The 20,048-nt window shown below is 42.2% G+C and overlaps 2 protein-coding genes across 3 annotated transcripts in view; both read right to left on the minus strand.

The window, feature by feature from the left end:
* The window catches only part of TEAD4 (TEA domain transcription factor 4), a 53,450-nt gene extending 42,723 nt beyond the window's left edge, over positions 1–10,727 (minus strand). The window contains exons 1-3 of one of the 2 annotated variants that reach the window (XM_050333548.1): positions 10,606–10,727; positions 9,355–9,433; positions 1,118–1,172 (exon numbers count right to left, since the gene is read on the minus strand). The gene's annotated coding sequence lies outside the window, so the exon portion shown is untranslated. Of the gene's footprint in view, positions 1–1,117; positions 1,173–9,354; positions 9,434–9,775; positions 9,981–10,605 lie in introns of those variants that run through there. The other variant, XM_050333547.1, reaches the window with a different exon arrangement.
* Positions 10,728–13,444: 2,717 nt separating this feature from the next.
* Positions 13,445–20,048, minus strand: part of TULP3 (TUB like protein 3) — a 30,577-nt gene continuing 23,973 nt past the window's right edge. Inside the window, exons 9-11 of the mRNA XM_050333544.1 lie at positions 18,357–18,455; positions 16,100–16,271; positions 13,445–15,545 (exon numbers count right to left, since the gene is read on the minus strand). Coding sequence (XP_050189501.1) covers positions 15,412–15,545; positions 16,100–16,271; positions 18,357–18,455 — 405 coding nt within the window. The 3' untranslated portion in view covers positions 13,445–15,411. The remainder of the gene's footprint in view (positions 15,546–16,099; positions 16,272–18,356; positions 18,456–20,048) is intronic.

Genomic DNA, 20,048 nt, shown 5'->3' on the forward strand with positions numbered 1-20,048 from the left:
TTTCTTGTTGACTCTTGTTCCCTGTTCTTCTCTCTGCCATGGCCCATCTCTTAACGAGTCACTCACAAAGGCAGGGGTTTGGGTCTGAGGAAAGCAAAACCGTGGAGAAAGCACAAAAATCTTTCAGCTCCAGCAGCTTTGGTTTAAGTATTCCAATTTTGGTAACTTCAACACTCTCTTTCCTTTCACACATGGTATCTCATTGAGATTCAGAGATCCTGCAGGGCTAAACAGCTGCCAAGAGCCCTTCAGCAAGGTCTCATTGACAGGGAGCACATCTTTAACAGACTCCATAGTCTGACACATCTGCTTTCTAATATTAATCCCTCAGTCATTACTGTTGGTAACAGCTCCCTCTTAAATGTTTGTGGCAGCTGCTCAACACAAAATCATACTTTCCTGAGGATCTGAAAAATTGCATCCAGCTGTCTCCAGTTGTTCAGTTTTCTTAGAGCTGCTCTGTCCAAAAAAACTCCCCCTACTCAATGGCCATTCCCTTTCCCTGTTGGAATTGATCACAACACACTAACCAGCCAGGTCCCTGTTCACTCACCCCTCCAAGGCAGGAACGCTTGCCAGCACAGCCATGTGGAGTCTGACAGTGCAGTTCCACTCCTGCTCCTGAGCTGGCTGCGCTCTGAGAAAGTCACTGTGCTTTACTGAGAACATCCCATACATCCCATCATCCTCGGTGTCATTCAGTGGAACCGCAAGCTGTGGGGGCAGGGGCTGCTTCCCCTTACAGGTATTCCTTGGTGTCATTGTAATGCAAACAAAACCAAACAATTCCGGTATTCACTACCTTGGTAACGTGAGCCAAATACTGCTACTACAGAGGATCTGAACTACAACATTTTCATATCTGATCAGCAGTCAAACTGTGAATTTTAAAAAATTAGTTCAGCCAGAACAGGTGCTCAAACGATAGAGTAGTTTACAACAGTAAGAAAACCTGGAAAAAGGAACAACCAGTCAATTACTTCTATCCAGAACAGCTAACAAATGAACTTACACAATGCAGTCATACAAGGAGATTTGGGTTTAGGGAAACAACGATTTGGGATACCAAGAAACCTACTGCACAAGGTACAAGATGGAAGAGAGCATTCCAACTTACCAGAGGAAGAAGGCTGGGAAATTCTATGGGATACTACAATAGTATCTTAGTTCCTCTGAAAGAGAAGAATGAGTGCAATCAGTAGATGAGCAGCTCCAAGATAGTTCAACTCAAAAACTGCAGGAAAAACTTACTAGAGAGGGAAAAGATGGGAAAACAGCTATTCAATGATAACTCAAGGTCTGTTAAAGCTTGCAGGCATAAGAGGACAAAAATCATGGACGTGTTTACAGAAAAAAATAAAGATGCAACTGTAGTAAGACCAATGAGCACTGAACTATATGCTGAAAGTAACAGCATTTTTGCAGCACCAGACAGCAACAAGTTTCTAAGGTTAAGCTGCACTCCCATCATTAAACCAGCCTGGAGCCAGAGCCACTCAGTTTCAGCAGAAGATCCAGGGACAATGCAGATGGGTAGGTGCAGTTCACTGAGCCTTTTGAGGGGACTTCACTCAAGCACTCCATAACAGCTTAGCCAAATGGTGAGCCTGGCTATAATCTCTCTTTTTGCCCAGAGCATCCTGCAATCCTGAGCCTTGCTGGCTATCCCCTGTGAATAGCCCTATCCACCCAGGACACCAGAGTAATACTGCATAATCCAATGAATAAAACCAGTTAAGGTAAGTGATACTTGCTGTAGGTGAAGTAAAAGCTCTTAGCTGGCAGCAGTGCCAGACAAAGGGGAAAGAACTGATATTTTCCTCTATGTATTGGGCAAAGTAATATACTCACTACGTCTAAAAGCTGCACGGTGAGATTTTTGCCTCTGTCTCACCTCTGAATAAGATTGGTTTACAAAGGACCAAGCACTACTAGCCTCAGATCATATCCAGCATAAGGTTGGGCTCCAGATGAATGACTGTCACACTGCCTAACACAAAATCAAGCTTGGTTTGTTTGCTACACCGAAACTGCCTGCAGCAGCTGCTGTTCAAAAGGCACCTGACTTCCCGAGCAAAGCAAAACAACTCTTAAATTATTGCAGTAGCTAGCTCTGGCTGAAACAGAGAGAGGATGTAGTGTCCAGCAGAGTGATATAAATCAAAGCAAGGAGAGAGCAGAGCTTGTATCAGTGCAGCCCTGGATAATGCAGTCAAACAGGATGCGATGAGATAAGGCTGTGTGTGGCCTTGCACACCATCCAATCAGTTACATTTGCGATAAAGGAAACAGAGCACAGGGCCTTGCTGCCCTGAGGAGGGAAGAAAAAAAAACCCAGGAACCGACAACAAAAACCCAAAGGCTGGTTCTGATCCCACTAGTCTAGGGGTGGCCGGCTTAGGGATCAATCCTGAGTGACGGGTAACTGATGCACAGCTCCCAGGCACAGGCCACATCAGACAGCCGCCAGCCCTGGACTGACAAAATGACTACTGCGTGATTAATGTCTCTGCTGGGAGGGAAAAACGAGCCAGCAAGGGCAGCAGAGATTGACACTGCCAGGTTGTCCTGGGATTGAGCCACACAGTGGGCCGGCCCCAGCTCTCAAAGGAACAGTGGAATTCCTGGGGAGTCACTGTTGTCTCCCATGTGGGAACTGTTCCCAGAGCTCCCGTTCTCCCTGACTTTCCAAGACATGTGGCATGTGTTTCACAGCTTCCCAAACAGATGAAGGTTGTGGCAGGGTGAAAATGGTTAGTCACCCTTGTGCTGGCAGCAGCGGTGACCAGGAGTCATTCTCCCATCAAGCACAGAGCTGGTTAGAAAGCAAAGACCCAGGAGGAAGTCAGATAATCATGTCCCTTTTCTATCACAAAATCACTGGTAATGTTAGTTAATGTGTTAAAATTATAACTGTCCCTTTAAGTACAGACGAGTGTAGATATTGGCAGTTTAAAATCACTTAGGTCTTACCAAACGAAGCTAGAGACAGAAATAAACAAAGTTGAGCATTTTCTCAAAGAGTATTATTCACTTAATTATTAGAGTATTGGGAAACTTTAATAGCAACCTAAAAAAACCCCTTGCTCCTACACCCACCAAAACTCAGTTGTCCTGAAAATCTCACCATCAGGCTCAAAAGCCCCCATTTTACCTATAGAAAAAAATACAGCACAAAGATGTAAGTGAACCACCCAACAGCAAAATCAGAGTGGGGTTAAAATGTAGACAAGAACTTCAAGACAAGAAAAGGTTAACTTTAAAAGCGATTTTCAACTGAATATGTTTTAACTTCAGACGGACTCATGTTCAACACTGTCTGGAAATAGAGCATCTTTTGAGTATTTACTGGCAAGTAACACTAAACTGAGAGACTCATAATGCCCATTTTATGATATCTAAATCAAATCCTTATTTCCTAGTCCTGCCTCCTGTTCATGACATCTTTCAATCTCTTGTCTAGGGCTCAAAGGTAGATGTTCCAGAAAAAACTCAAAACTGTGATGTACTTAGCTTCCCATGACACTAATGGCAGAATTGCACATGAACTCAAACAGAAGACAGATGTTTGCAAATCTCATCCAAAGCAGTGAAAATGTTTAGCTCCAGGACTACAGTTAGTCTCCAAGAAATTAAGCAGGTGAACTTGGGCTAAGAGACTTACAAGAGAGTAGACAGAAAGACTGATCACACAACCTGTGACTTCCACTTCTGTGGTGCTTGTAGGTGGTCTGTTTTGTGGGCATGACCTGCCTGGACAGGGCTAAGCCCTCTACTAAAGCCTCAAGACAAATGCAAGCCACAATCAGGCAGAAAAGATATATAAAATGGGAGCAATGCTTAGTGCTCCCTTCGCTTTTCCTCCTTCAGTCAACCAATTACACGTGTGCTTTGGTTTTTGTAGCAGTCAGACATGAGCTTAAAGGAGTTAGAAACTTGTGATAACACAATGACTAAGTAAAGAACACATGTGATGAAAGATCTTCATCATATGAAATGAACCCCGCTCATGGCTGCCAACCAAGCTGCTCTTTCTCAGGGTATTCAGACACCAGCCCAGCTCACTTTTGGATCACACACTCCATCTGGAACATGCAGCAGGTGAACATTCACAGCTTACAGCAAAAGTTGGTCACTTCTTAAGGCTGACACTGGGGAAAGTCAAACAGATTTGGTTTCCTGTAAGAGTCTGAAATTTCCTAGCAGACAAACACATGCCAGCCATTTAAATCAGATTCCAGTTCTCCTATTAGTTTGGTACATGGGACAGTAAAGCTGTCCTCAATTCAGACTGGTGTAATCTTGAGTTCAGAACTCTTTCCTTTCTCTACATGTGGCATAAACAGGCTGTTATTTCCAACCTGCTGAACACAGAGCGATTTCACAGAAAGCAAATGAAAATAATGAGACTCTGTAATTACAACCCCAACCCTCAAACAGGTATCAGTGAGGAAAAAAACAAACAAACACGAAAAAAACAAACAAACACAAAAAAAATGCCCAAACTGAAAAACAGTTAAACTTGTCCCCAGATATTACAGGAAAGCATGAACCTTCTAAATTATCTCTTTGCCCTTCCAGACCCTTCTCGCCAGGAAGGTCAACAGGTTATATACCTTCTGCTGGATTAATCTACAGGAGAACAAGGGCAGCTAGCCAAGCAAAACTAAATTCTTAAAGGGACACAGCCAACAACAGACTCTACTACAGTTTTTAAAGCATGTTCTTATAAATAAAACCTGTGACCAAAAGCAATGGAAAAAGACACTTCTTCTCTATTTTTCAGTTACCTTTCAAGCTGGATAAAAACAGAGATTTACATTGTTTCCCCTGCACAGCTCTTTTCTTCTGACCACATAGACCCTTCACAAACAAATAGGGCAGAGAAATGAATAGGATTTTATTAATTTATTTTAATAAAAATAATTCAAAGAGCAGTGAGTGTGCTTGGAGATAATCTTCTCATACCAACTTCTCTTTTACACCTCCCTTTTTTTTTCCCTAAGCTGACAAGATTTTCAGACCAAAAGACCAGTCTAAGCCTGGCTAATCTGGTACCAATGAGCTTTATTTTGAGGACCTGCTATGGAGAGGTATGATCAGGTAAAATGAACTTAAGACACATCAGCAAATCCTCCCTTTCCATTTCAGCACACACATGCTCCGTGCTCTCTTGACATTTCCTGCTTCAGTTAAAGCAGTCCTGGTTATAAAGAGATTAGACTTTACCTGGACATCTGTCATTAATGGTTACCATACCGTTGGAAAGGAGGCACTCTGAGGACTGCACTGATTTATTTTCTCTTTGGCAATAGAAAAGTGGATGCTTCAAAAGATTGTACCCAGGCTCTGAAAGCCACTGGCGCTCATGTCTTAGAAATACAGCAAAGCAAAACACCTACCCTTTGGCAATCACATTTTAACAAAGGTAAGAACAAGGTAATTATAAATCTACAACAGAACAGAAAAACAGAGCCAGTGACTCAGCCAGTGGCACCAGGAACTGGAAAACCTGCCCCTCCCTAGCAGGAAAACGTCTAATTCATACGGTGTTAAAAACAAAGGGGAGTGACTGCATCATCTCCAGAAAAAGGAGGACCCGAGGGGCAGGAACAATAAAAACAAAAACCCACCAAACCCTCCCCCACCAAAAAAAAGCCCAAAACCCAAGAACACAAAATACCACCTCCAAACTCTAAAGAACTCTTTCTAATCATGTAGTCTCAGATCTTGTAAAGAGCTCCAAGCATGCAAACTCCTGACTTCTTTTACAAGGTTCTACCAAGGGACACGTTGGGCACTCATTTAACATGGTGGTTGACAGAAATTGGAGAGAGGAGCATCCGTTACTGTAAATCTTAATAATAAACTTGACTGCTCTTCAAAGGAGGATAGAACTGCATGAAGGTAGAGAATGGAAAGAATACAGTGCACACCGTAGTATATTTAGACTTAGAATGCTATTTGTTATTTTTTAAGGAAATCATAGTTAAAAATTGGCTTTGGTTGTTCGTATTATTAGAAAATTAACAGCTTCAAAAATAAGCATAATGATATATATGTTATATAATATAGATATGATGTATAATGATACAGAAACAGAACCAACAGGTACAGGGAGTGTGCATCCCCTGGGTTGCTGAAGGGATCTTTGCTAGTCCAGTTGCCTTTGACATCTGAATCAAAGATCTAAGGCTGAATAAAGGTAATGTTGATGAAACTTGCATGATACAGAATGACATTTACAAACACTGGGGGATAGAAACAACTCAAAGGGAGTTAGACAGCATAAACACAAATGAAAGAAGCATGAGAGAGAAATGAGACTGTGGAAAAAGTTATGCAAAGAAAATTAAGAAATAAGAATGAAAAATACCCCAGAGATAAAATCAAGGAAAAAGCCCTGCCAGAAGCGGGAGCTAAAGACATGCAAGAGTGAGAACGCTGTACAAATGACAGAGTTGTCTGCAAAGCAAAAGCTTCTACAAAATGACCAATGTGACTTTAATCTGCCTGGGCTCAGATATCACTTCAGGCAACAAAGAGAGATGAATCACCTCCAATTCATGAAATATCCTATCTCATTCTGCAGAAGGAACACAGATAAACTGAAGAAAGTGAAAAGAGTATAAAAAATCCACATTAGGACTAGAATAATAGACATTGACAAATATTGAAATTTTAGCCTCAGTAATAGCTTTTAGGAACTTTAAGATGCAAATGCAGAGATAGAAAATAAACAATCATTTCAGAGAAATAGCAAGGCAAAAACTGTTCCAACAGAGTAACAAAAACTTTCCTGATGTTAAAGTACATTGGGTGATGAAAAAGTTGCCCAAGAAAATTTTTACATAATATTTGAGGGAATGGGAACCAAACCGCACCCAACAAATGAACAAAAGACAAACCCGAGCTAAAGCGAAAGCATAATAGATCTTTAAAGAAAGGTAACACCGAATTTTCACTTTCTTAAGATACAGCTGTGGCCAGAAATTCATTTCACTATCACAGGAACTACTGTAGACACGGTCCAAGGAACTACTTAAGGTGCGGAAAAATGGCAACGTTGCTAAGAAAATACCCCCAGTTCTTCCCCGACTGCTCACCCTCTAGTCATTGCACCCCCTCCTCCAGACGCTCCAGCACGTGGCCGTACGATTAACTTGACTGGCGAACAGATGTGGCTGGAAACGAACTTGCTAAAAGAGAGTGTTACTTTTCATCTGGATCGGCCCCCTGACCCGAGCCAGTGACCAGCAGTGCCAGTGTCCCTGCCAGCAACAAAGCACAGAGGTGTGACAAGTAAGGAAATGGACGGTTTGAGGCTGTGGGGACTCCACAGCAGTGCCAGCCTCAAGTCTTTGTGGACCCACCCCTTGGGTTATGGTGGGACAAAACCAAGAGCTGAAAGATACAATCAGAAAAGGACACATAATACTAAGGAAGGAAAGCTGTGAATGAGCATAATGTCACTCCAAACAGAGATGAAAGCAGCATCTCTTGGAGACTGTACTTTTCAGCAACGCTCTCAAAACACTACTAACTGTATTCGAATTCTATGAAACAAATACCTGAGTAAGAAAGCCAACAGCAACTGTGATTTTATGTAAGCCACAAGCAACATTGGGTGCCATAGAGCCCTTTTTTTTCCTCTTTAAAATTTGGCGGTACTATTTTCATACCATATTTCCACAAGTGTTCTGTAAAACACCAACATTAAAGCACTTGGCACAATAATAACCTAAAATATTTCAAAGCAATTGGTAGAACTAATTTAAAAATCCAAAAGATGTATCAGGAACGGAGACAGTGGAGAAATTCCTAGCACCCGTGCTCATGCACACTTATTTGCTTCCAAGATCACCTCCAAGAGGATACAAACAATGAGCTGATAGTCCAGTTTAGAGACTGATAGACTTTGTTTCATGCTTGAGTTTGAGGGAGCAATCCACAGAGGGATTTAGCAAAAACCCAGAAGGTGACTGCACCTACTGACTGGCTGACCTTCACTCTGCCAATCCAAGTTCCAGAGAAAACTGGAGTCCCTCAACATTCAGCAGCTCTAATAAAAATGTCCCCCTGTATTCACTACAGGACGATCCACGCTTTTCAGTGGTGAGAAAGAAACCTATCAAAACCAAAATGCTTTAACTGCACAGGTGATAACACAGCAACCCAGCCCTACCACTTGCTGTATATCCACTCTGCTTTCCCCCTCGTTCTGTTCCTCTCGCTCCTCCCCGTTACTCTCTGCCCCGTCCTACTGCCCACTTCCTTCTGCAGGAGAACAATAAAACCTCTTAAATCTACACAGACAGATGGACAGACAGGTGAACGAATGCTCCGCTCACTTTGCACACAGACACCGCAATAAGGTGTTGGGGAAACCGATCTGTTCGCAGTAATAGGAAAAGGGGGAAAAAAAAAAAACCAAACCTAAATCTCCTTCTCTCCCACCCCGCCCCCCGCGTTTGAAAAGGTATTTTTGCTGTTTATTTGTAAAGGAGCCACAGAACTCAACTTCTAAGGCTAGAAAGCAACATGAGTGTAACTTCAGGTTAAACAAAGACAAAATTGGTAATTAGTTGTGGTTAGTTCTGGGTTTTTGTTTGTTTGGGGTATTTTTTAACTTACATATGACCATTCACTTTAAAATACTTAACAGAAGTCCTTAAGCGCGTTGAGTTACATTCTTCTGCAAAAAAGCCCCATCTTTAGCATCCCATGCAAGAGATTGTTTAAACGGAATTATCTACATAAGATAAGAGATTCCTTGGGAAAGCTTATTGTTTGTTTTTTATGTCTGTTTGTTTGTTGGTTTTAATCCTTTCCGACGGCATGCCACTAAAACTGAACCCTAAAGTTCAGAAAAACTGAACTGGGAAAAACATTATTCCCTCATCTTTTGGTAAATACTCTGCAACAACCCACACGCCTTCTCACAGATAGGCTTCCTTAGGAAATTTTGTTTTGTTTTTCTAAAAAACATCTTCCAAAATTTACATTAAAATTTATTACAGAAAGTACTGCTTCTCCTCTCCACTCTCCCCAGGCACATCTCTACGAACAGTACAGAAACCTTGTTTGTTTGGGGTTTTTTTTCACATTAGCGCTGTAGTTTTCAGCCGATGCGACAAGAGACCGAGCTCCCGAAGTGCCAGCGCCGGCAGCCCCTTCCCGACGGGAGAAGCCGCCGGAGCCTCCATTGAGGATGTTCCCATCGCTTCCTTTGTACGCCTGTGCCTCCTCTGTTGCACATAACCGGGTCCGAACCCTCCCTTCCAGCCCGTCTCCCGCAGGCACCCGCTCCCCTTCGCCCCGCGCGAAAGCGACCGTGAAACAGCGTGTCCTGACCTGAGCGGGGCAAGAGCGGCTGCGGTTCCGTAGGGGCAGCGGGGACCGGCTTCAAATCCTCCTTCAGCTCCAGGACTTTCTGCCAAAAGAGCACTGAGCGCTGTTACTGCGCGCCTGCCCCTCGCTCCCGCCCGATCCCCACCCCCGAGCCCGCAGGGGTGGGAGCGGGGGCTGGGACAGGGGGAGCGGGCGGGTCAGCCTCCCGCTCAGCATCGCCGCCGCTAAGTCCGAGAGAAAGAAAAAAAAGTTGGCGAGGAGCAGCTCCGGGGTGGGCCCTCGGGGCTCCCCTTTCCTCGGTCCCGAGGCGGCGGGGATATGCGAACAATGCCGGGCCGGGAGGGCGGCCGGGAGTGGATGGGATGGGATGGGAGCGGGGGGGCGGCCGGGCCGGCGGGAGCGCAGGCACAAAGCGCACACTCACCTGAGGAGCGCGGAGCGGCCGGCGGAGCGGCGAGCGGGGCGGGGGGGCGGCCGGGCAGGAGTTTGGGAGGAAAAGGGAGGGATTTTATTTCCCCTGGAGTTTGAAAGGAGGAAGTGAGGAATGCTAGGAATGAGAGTTGGTATGAAATGAACGCGGCCGAGGGAGGGAGGGGACTGCCGGCTAGCGCAGGGGCTGGGACGGGGCTGGGAGGGGACTGCCGGGGGGCGGGGGGCAGCGGGAGAAGGGCCGAGGCGGAGTTGGGAACAAAACCCAGCGGGGCCGGGCGGTCCCCGGCCGGGGGCCGTGTGTGACCGGGGCGGAGGGAACGCGGGCAATGGCCGGAAGAGGGGCCCGCGGGGGCGGGGGAAGGAAACTCCGGGAGCGGGGGAAGGGGGCGGCTCGGGAGCGCTGGGAGCGGGCGGGACGCGGCTGCCACCGCCTCCTCCAGGGATGGAGAGCGGGCGCGGTGCCCGGCCCCGGGAGAAGTTGGAGTCTGCGGCCGCGAAGGGCCGACCTCAGCCGGGGGAAGATCCCTGGGAACGCCGCCGCTCGCCTGGTGCTTTCCCAGGGGCGGGACTCCGGCGATGGGCCGAGCGCCCGGCGAGGGGGCTCCGGTGCCGGGGACACCCCCGGCCGTCCGGGCAGGACACGGCTTCCCTGGGTAATCCCTGCGAGCCGGTCCCGGCCCGCCGGCAGCGCTGCATCCAAGTCCCTTAAGAGACGTGCCGTGATTTCCACCCAGCATAGCTGAGCCCCTGCGAAACAAACAACTCAACGCCAACAGGGCAGAGTGGTTGTCCCGGGATCATCGCAGGCAGCAAACTACTCACCTAAGAGCAATGCGATGTCCCGTGTGGGTTTTCTCAGCCTCACGTCGAAGCTCCTCTTCCCCTGTCCGTTCATACAGGAGTGCCGGCGCGCTGCGCTAGGAAATGCTGATACCAGGGTGAGAGCCACGTTCCCCAGAACAAAAGCAAGTTTAGTAAATATAACTACATCCTAGTAGCAGCTCTGGGAGCTACATCAGCAAAATACACTTTTCCACGCTCTAGCAGGTAACTTTTTCACAGATGCCTGGTGTGCATATAACTACCTGCGAAGAGTTGGCTTTCTTTAAAACTTCGGTATATTGCAGAAATGGATTAAGAGAAAATCTCAATTTTTGGGAAGAACCCAAAGCTAAAAAAGTTTATTAACTCTTTCAAGTTGCAGAGAAAAGACTGAAAACAGGTCCTTAATGTGGCCTAAGGCCTCAGAAACCAAATGACAAACCCCATCAATTTCATAAAAATAAGGTTTTCTGATACAACTGTAGGAATTGAGAGTACCTACAAGATAACTAAGATGATGTTACAAAATTCAATGAAATTATTTTGAGGGGGTCTTGTTTGTTATATAAAGCCCTGTAACGGTTTGATCTAGCCACTACTTCTACTAAGGCCTATTTAAAAACATGCAGTTTAATAAAAAACATATCTTTGAAAGGTAGTTCACTTCTCATCACATATATTCACTGTGAACTCAAGGCTAGGTCTCATAATTATGTGACTAACGTATTGTTTTGCTCCCATTTCCTTGCCAAATCAACACAGCTCAAAGAGAAGGAATTGAAACCTATTCCTTCCTGTGAATCATCACACAGATTGTTTGCAGGACTCCAGTCAATTGCAGATGGAAACTCACTCAGGAGAATGTTTTTTAGTGCTGGTTTGTTTTTTTTTTCCTTTACTAGAGGTAACGGGGAAGCAAACTATTTCACTTAGAACAGAAAGCAGAGAGAGTTGGGCAAATTTAAGACTTAATTGCCCAAACCTATCTGTATTCTATCAGAATAATTTTGTTATGCAGTTTATAAAATTAAGCCTTTTTTTCACAGTAAATTAGTGTTGCTTTCCCTTTAGTAAAGGGCTCCATTAAATTAAACTTAAAAAAATATCAATCCCATGCTTTCTTCATGATTCTCAGCTGTTTTGTTACAGACAGTGCAACAGTTCGACCTTCTTTGGAAATGTTAATTGAATCAATGTAAATGATCACAAATTTCAGCCTCTGGAATGCATCCACCTATTTATGTAGTCTCTAAATTGAACTTCAAATTACCAGAGTAGGTTATGGTTACCATAGCCTTTACCTTAATGCATTCCAGTGAAGTTAGTTTGCTTCTGTTTTTTTTCTCCCATTTTGGGACAAAAGAAGTGAATTCCAGCTTCCAGTGAGAAAATAGTAAGTCCATATAGAACATGTTAGGGAATGAAATGAGAAGACAAACTCTATAGACTGTACGGTTCAAGAGATATAAGAGTGGTGCAGGGTCTCTGCCTTCTTTCCTGGCAGGGCTTTCAGTCCCACAATAACTTAAGGGTCTTAGTTCTGACCTAGTTCCAAACTGCAGTTATGTACAACAATTTGACACTGTAGCAGAGAAGATGAGATTCCTGACTCTGCCAAAAGAATCTATCCATAGGTCTATCTCACAAGACTACACACAAACTCTTAGCTCAACTTGTAAATCACAGGGAAGGCTTTGCTTGTCTTTTGTACCAGGAACAGGAAACCTAATTCAGTGACAACTGAGAGATTTAGAGAGCTGTTAGTACCAGCAAGGAGAGGAGCACACTAAGCAACATACAATGATTATGCCAACAGTAACAAACCCCCACCCTACTGCTACCAAATTCAGCAGCAGAACTTCAATGAGAGTGAGACTCACCCCTAAAAGCACCAGAAATCATTCCCTGTCTTTTATGTTTCTGAACCAAAGAGCCTAGGAGCTGCTTCCGTCCACTAGGCCTGCCTTTAGTTTTCATATTTAACAGTTTCTTATGCTTCCATCTTTATTTTAAGATCTCTTTGGGATTTCAAGAATGTTGCATTTACATGTATGTAACTAATATTACTGCTTTAAGAACAAATGCCCAGTAGAGTTTTCTGCTTAGTTTCTCTCCCAACTAAGACTAATTTGGCTCAGATCAAAATGGTGGGAAAAATAGAGATGCACAAAGAATAGGACTTACACACTGAGAGCTGTGCCAGTTTCTGATTATCAGATCCATCATATCTCCACTTACTGAGGTTTATACATATCTCAGTGGAAATAGGAAAAAATAACCACTTTGACTTGATGTTCCTCCTTCCCTTGTATTTCTTCAGTTCTTGTTTGAAAAAAAAACCTTACTGTACTTCCACGCTTGAATGGGTTCAGATGGAAGGTAGGAAAATGCATCTCAAATGCTTTAACTGGACACTGGGAAAAACATTAAAAACATGGGACAGGAAAGTGGAACTCGCTTAGAGAGAGAATCAAATGGAAACCAAGAACTTTAGGGGAAGACCTGGTAATAGGGAGGGGTGGCAGGGAAGGAAGTATTAGAGAGACTAATCTTACATTTATTCCCAGACTTCTAAGTGTATGGAAGTAAAACCAAACAACACAGAGAACTGAAAAAGGACAAAGGATGAGAGAGTAAGAAAAGAGATGAGGTTCAAGAAGATGGAAAGAAATTGAGGTAGGATCTCATACAGAAGGAACAAAGAACATCCACAAGTGACAGCAAAATTCTAAATAAAATAAAATAAATTTTAAAAACCACCCCAAACCCCAAACAACTAATTTAGAATTAAGGATTTTTCAATATATAAATTAGTTTATTTTCATTTAGATATAAAAGTTATAAATACAATTAATGTAAAACGGTATCTGATAAAGAGCACTGAATCAGTTCATCTGTCTGTATAATTTGACTGAGAGGCCCTGACAGGATCATTGATGTCAACAAATAGCTTGAAGAGCCACTTCTGACGGGCCTAATTGAGTAAAGGGATGTTACTGTGGCCTTCTGAGCACACAGAAAATCATCTTGAATTGGAAATTAGCATTCTAACTTCGGGTCATCCCAAAATAACATAAGGCAGTTTCTTTCACACATTCCTAGTCAGAAAAATAATCAGACAGGTACACAAATGGACATCATATTTCTGGATGGGTAGCAGGAATGCAGAACCATCAGCCAAGACCTCAGAAGAACACAGCTGGAAAGCATTGCCATCCCTAAGCTGATGAGCAGGAAGTACACAAAGGCACAAAAGAGATCCATCAGGATTCAAGTTCTCTTCACTGACTGCTTTTCTGATGAGATCATCTCAAGACAATGGTTCACCAGCTAATGCAGAATGGTCATCTGAGAGATACCCGAGATGGACTTCTCAGCATCAATTCATAATTTACAGTTAAATACAGAGTTTACACATGATTACCATAACTATTTTTTTCTGGCAATATCAGAAAACGTCTCCACAAAATTTTGTTAATTTGAAAGAGTGAGTGATCTTCACCACTGCAAAGACTCCAGAGACCGAAAACAATCTATCTGATCTTTGCAGCTTAAAACAGAGTTAGTCTGCTGACAAGAACAATACCCAAAGCTGAAGCACAACTAATTCTCGTCTCAAGAGAAGGACAGTCTTTTCCAGGACCATCATGAATATGTGTAATGGCCATGAAACAGGCAAGATAGGATTGTTCCAAGATAGGATTGTTGCAAGATTGCTCTCTGCTTCAGTAGACAGCAGGTGTGTACACTACAAGGCCTCCATGTCACACCGTGCAGCAATCCACTCTAATGAGTTAAGGCCATATGAATCAAGAGGTGTTCCATGCTGTGACCTACAGACTCTATATTGTACATCCAGTATTAAAAAAGGAACACTCGAAGGAGGACACATTGCAAAGCATCATGACACAATTGCTTTAAACTTACTGATACCTTTAAAAATACCTGTAATCTCTTTTTGATATAACTCCTTCTTATAGTCAGGTTAAAATTATTTATATAAAATCTACTTTAATGTGTCATGACTTGAGATAATCTCACATTAAAAAGTTAAATTGGTCACAAATCTATTCCTAGAAATGCAGCAAATTTTATGAACAATGGACAATTCAATCACAACACTGCTTTTCAGGAACAGTACTGTATTTTGTTACAATATTACCTTCTGTCGTCTATTCAGTCTCATTTTAACAGAAGCAGCAATGAATACAATATCACTATGTGAAAAGGCAGTGTTTGAGATTTGACTGTTCTTTATTTGGTAAAAAGACTGTCAAGGGATAGAGAACAATTAGAATACTGAAAGGGAAATGGATTATCAGCCTTAACAGATAATCATTTCACAAACTAAAAGTGTTGTATTAGAGCCAATGTCTTATTCCAGCTGTTCTCTCTTTTTCTGAATTCATCCAATCAGAAACTCATGCATAGCATCATCTTCCAGGCTTTAAGGAAGTTTCAAGGTATAGGAACACTTAGCCATTATTTTTCTATCCTAGATGCAAGGAGTTCCAATTAGTGGGCTTAGCTGTCATGCAGCATCTGTAAACAAAGATTCTGAAAGCAGAATCAACCAATGACAAAAGCATCACCTATATTTCTTGTTCTTCCACAATGCATACAGAGGCTGCTCCCAAGACGGTCTACTGCCAACACTCACAATGCTCTGAGGGCCGGAATGTGCTTTCTAATAAGCCTGTAGAAATCTGTCCTCCATTTCCCTTCCAATATGCTCTTCATTACTACACCTGGAACTTCTACAAGATGCAGGCATGGGAATGAGTTCCATGTTTCAAGTCTGTTGTCTCATTCACAGACCAATTTACTGTCAAAGCTGGAGAGTCCAATAGCAAAGGCCTGAAGAGCACAGAGGGGATAATTATAGTCCAGAGTGAATACATCTTCTGCTACACGACCAAACTGCATCACAATGTAGTCAGCTGGGGAGAAAAGAAAGATTCAGAGATGAACAACTTCACAGCAAAGTAAAAAGTAAAAAAATCTAAAAAACCACAAACAACCCAAAAAACCCCCACAAACAAAAAAACCCAACCACAAACAAAAACCCACTCGTCTGGCAGTCCCAAATATATGTGGTGGGTCTTTCCATCCTTTCCCACCAGAGTGGCCTTGAAATCTGTTCTCTAGAGTTAGTGTGCTGTTCTACAGATTACTTTTCTTCCAAGATCTAAAGCTCAAACCACACTTTTGCTAGGCTGAAAGTGCTGTATTAATCCTTTTCCTTCCCTTCATGAAGTTTGCATTTGCCCCCTCTTCTCCTGCAGCAACAGAGAGCAGTGTCTGCACCCATCCTGGAAAAAAGGAGGCCTTACATAATTTTCTCGACAGCTTGGAAGTCCCCAGTAATCCTGAGCTAAATTCCTTCACCCAGTTTCCCTTCTCCAGGAAGGGTGTCCTATTCCTCCCAACCCTCATGAAATGAGTTGGGTTCTCCCTGTTCAAATAAGTCCCACACACTCTCCATCAGACTTACGGTCATTGTCATGCACAATCTGAAAGTTCTTCACTGAGGCCTGAGTGACTCTCCCATGGAAGTTTAAGACATAGGACTGAGTATCATCATTCCAGACTGGAGCCTTGTTGTGCAACTCAATGAGGTTCTCCAAATTTTTGTTTTGCCATTTTGACAGCAGACCCTCATGTTCCTGTTCAGAAGAAAGAAATATCTTTATCAGATTTGGAATTGCTCTGCTTTTGAGTATTGCCTCTCGTGTATGATCTGTCACTTGAAGGCCATTCCCTGTTTAAAGAAACACAATGACAGCACTTAAATTTAATCTTACTGAAAATTTCTTGCAAGGACCAGGAAGATATTTTCAGAGATTGCCAGTCCAGGCATTTTTTTCCACTCAATAGGCTACCATCCTATTTCCATTCAAAAAAAGGTAAAAAGAATGAGAGAGAAGGAAGTGTGTGTACAGGAAAGGGAGCAATTCACAGGCCAGAGATGACTGCCATCCTGCTGACAGGAATCCCTTCTGAGTCTCATAAGCTCTCTCTGATCCTGTTGCATCCAGCTTACATTTCTAACATTCTGAACTTTAAAATAAAATAATCTACAACTAACTGCACAGTGCCAGGTCCTGGGGTGATTCAGTACAAAGTCCAAAGGCTGCAGCAGGCTCTGAGGTTAAATCTCATCCTGTTTGATCTAAGAAGTGATGCACAATATGAAAAACAGAGATAAATGAAACAAAAGAAAAAAAAAAGTAAACCAGTACATTAAATTTGACAAACAATGAATTACAAGAAGGTTCAAGTTGTAGTGAAACATGACATATAATTTTCAAAGTTCTGCAACAAATAAAATCCAAACTGAAATAATATATACGAAGAAAAAAAAATCCAAGCTGAAGTTACTAACAGGAAAAAATCCTCAGAAAACAACCTGCTTAGGTCTGATCGATAGGGCTAGTAGTAATACTGTATACAGATTTGATAATGGATTTTTAAGGATAACCTAAGTGAAACTTGCTGTTTGGTTTAGTTACTTTCTATCTTTGAATTTATCTTTATTTACTGTTTAAAATGACTGAATACTGGCATCAACACAGTGCATTTAGGCATAATTTTTCCTCCTTTGAAGTGGAGGCAGTATATCTTAGTGGTATCACATTACAGAAAAGGAAGGATAAAAACAGAGTCAAACCTCTACACTGAAAGCTTTGCCAACTTTCCAGAACAGCTTTGTGTTTCAGCCTTGTCCACTGCGAGTATCCTTGTCTGATAGCAAAACAGTTGGGAAAATAGGGGAGAAAAATAAAGGCAGGGCAATGGAATCATTACTGTACTGATGGGGGAGATAACAATACCAATTGAAAGACAGTGAATAAATAACCACACACAGATGCAATTTTCCTGCCCATTCGCAAAATTAAATCTCTTTTCCAGGCTCTCATGAGTCTGAATTTCTATTCTTGAAGATTTTTTTTTCTCTGATATCAAGAAATTCATTCTTCTTCTACTCATTTCTACTACAGCATGGCTGCAAAAAAACCATTTTCTAGCCTAAAATATTGGTCATGTCTTAGTTAGCACCTGCTCTTTCTGCCTTTTGTTCTTCTATCACATCAAGCATGAAACCCACATTAAGGGAACCAAATGCTTTTCATCATATCTTCAAATACAGTTCTGTAAGCTTTTAGCTATAATGTCCTGCACATGTATGAGAAATACCCACTAAAGAGTCATGACAAAACTCCATCCTTCTCATCCTTCTTTCTTCTTAAAGAATTCTCCTTTTCTGTGACTCCTACAAAGAAGCTGACAGCATTCTGATCAAAAATATATTTACTCTCTTGCTACTACACCAGCCTACTACCTTATCTATCCATTACCTATCTGTTGCAATTCATACCCTGGCTGAGAATGCAAGCTCCTGGGAAAAGCAAGTGTGCCCTGTGTTCATCCAGCCCTCAGCACAACAGGGTCCCACCACGAGGTTGGCTTGAAAGTGCCAGAGCAACAACATATAGATAAGTAAATAATATTTAGGCTGACCAAAGGACACATAAGGATACAAACACTATTCAGAAGGATACAGATTGGGTAAAAGGCAAGACTGAATTAATCAACACATTTAGGTTATGTTGTATTTACTCTCCATGAGACTTACTAAACCCCAGGGTACTAATAAGTTGCTCCAAACCCTGATTATTAGTAACACACCTCTACAGGGAAGTTTTAACCTCTTCCTCCAACCTGAAACGTGACCAAACTCCATAACTTACGTTTCGTGGACGGATTGGAATGCGCTTATGATTCATATTCATTCCTGGAATGATCACAGACATTTTTCTGGGACCCTTGAATCCTAAGATGTTGGTTTCCTGAAAGACAAGCAAAGACATTTTCAGTAAATTATATACTCCATCTCAAAGAAGGAAAGACAGCAAAACGGAACTTGCGTCCACATTTGTACTAGTTTTTTAGAGTTTTGCTGGCTACAACTGTAGTAGTAGCAGTTATTTAATTCTGTGTTTAAACACTGAGAACTGCTTTCTCTCCCATTTAGAGAACACTATTATAAGACATATATGGTATTAACTAATTTAGAGTGATCTGTTACCTCACTGAAACATTTATAACAAAATCAGACAAGTGCAATTTCCAGGCATAAGTTTTTACATGTGAGGCAATAACGCACTGAAATCTTGCTAGTGAACATGTCCTAAGTATGATAAAAGGCAAATATCTTTGACCTGAGTTTATGCTATCTCTATATTACCAATTAGTCTAAAATGTTCCTGAACAATAAACAACATTCTTCTTCTGTGCTGCTATTTGTGTTTAAGAGACTGCCTACAATTTTGTCTGAAATCATACTGTTTTGTAAATGATTAAGAACAGACCCAGAAACAGAAGTATTCAGCATCTTCAACCTTGAGTCAAGCAGATTTTTCCAGAGTACTGCAGGAGACCGCTCCAAGTGCAAAAAGCAAAGGAAAAAAGTTCTGGTATTCTCAAATCACACACTTAATAATGTCAGTCAAAATCCAGTGGTCCATTTAAAGTGTTCAGTAACAATGTCAGTGCTAACCTTTAAAATTCCCAAAGACCAATTAAAAAGCCAGAGTCCTTCAGAAGTACCAAACTGATTGATAGAAGTGATACAGCTTCTTCTAACATGTTAGTGCATTTTGCAGACACAGACAAAGGTCTCTGGAGTTGCACCATCTATTATTTCACTTCAGAAAATCTAAGGGCACATATAAGAATGAAGGTACTGATTTGATTCATATATAAACTTTACTTCTTCAAAATTTTGAAAAGCTGACTTAAAACTGCTGTGCTCATTTTAACACCTTGCTGCGTCCCACTAGGTAGGGAACTGAAGAAAACTGTATATAAAGAAAATATCCAGTAATATTTCTGTAAACATGACAATACTGCCATTATCACATCAATTTTTTTCCCCTCTAAGTGTCATTAAGATCAACAGCAAAAACAAAACTCAAGATGATGCTCCAGTAGGCTAATGCATCTCTAAATTTCTGCTGCCATAGAGAGAAGTAAAAATCCTTCCACTTGGCAGCCATCATTTTGTAGAGAACCTCAAATTTTACTCAAACTGTAGGACTGGAACATGAAACAAATGTAACATGAGAACCCTCACATAATTCTAGAGTGTCCTCAAGTGTCTCCTCACTCTGAGGCCTCACCTGAGGTGATTCACAAATTGGGAAGAAAGTACAGAGCTAGCAAACCATGATTTCCCTAGAACCACATCCTCACCAACACCAAGCTAATACCAGCTCTCTGCTATCACCCAGATGCCTTTGGTTCAGTAAAATACAATTCTACTTCACAGGGTACTCCCAATTCCTTCTCAGTGTCCACCAGATAGCAGCTGGGCAAGGGGCATCTCATGCTGTGGCTGGCTCCATGTAAATGATATGCTGACTGGCCATACACTGAACAAT

Source organism: Myiozetetes cayanensis, unplaced genomic scaffold (genome assembly GCF_022539395.1).
Source record: "Myiozetetes cayanensis isolate MyiCay16 unplaced genomic scaffold, myiCay2020 scf5-8, whole genome shotgun sequence".
Classification (NCBI taxonomy): domain Eukaryota; kingdom Metazoa; phylum Chordata; class Aves; order Passeriformes; family Tyrannidae; genus Myiozetetes; species Myiozetetes cayanensis.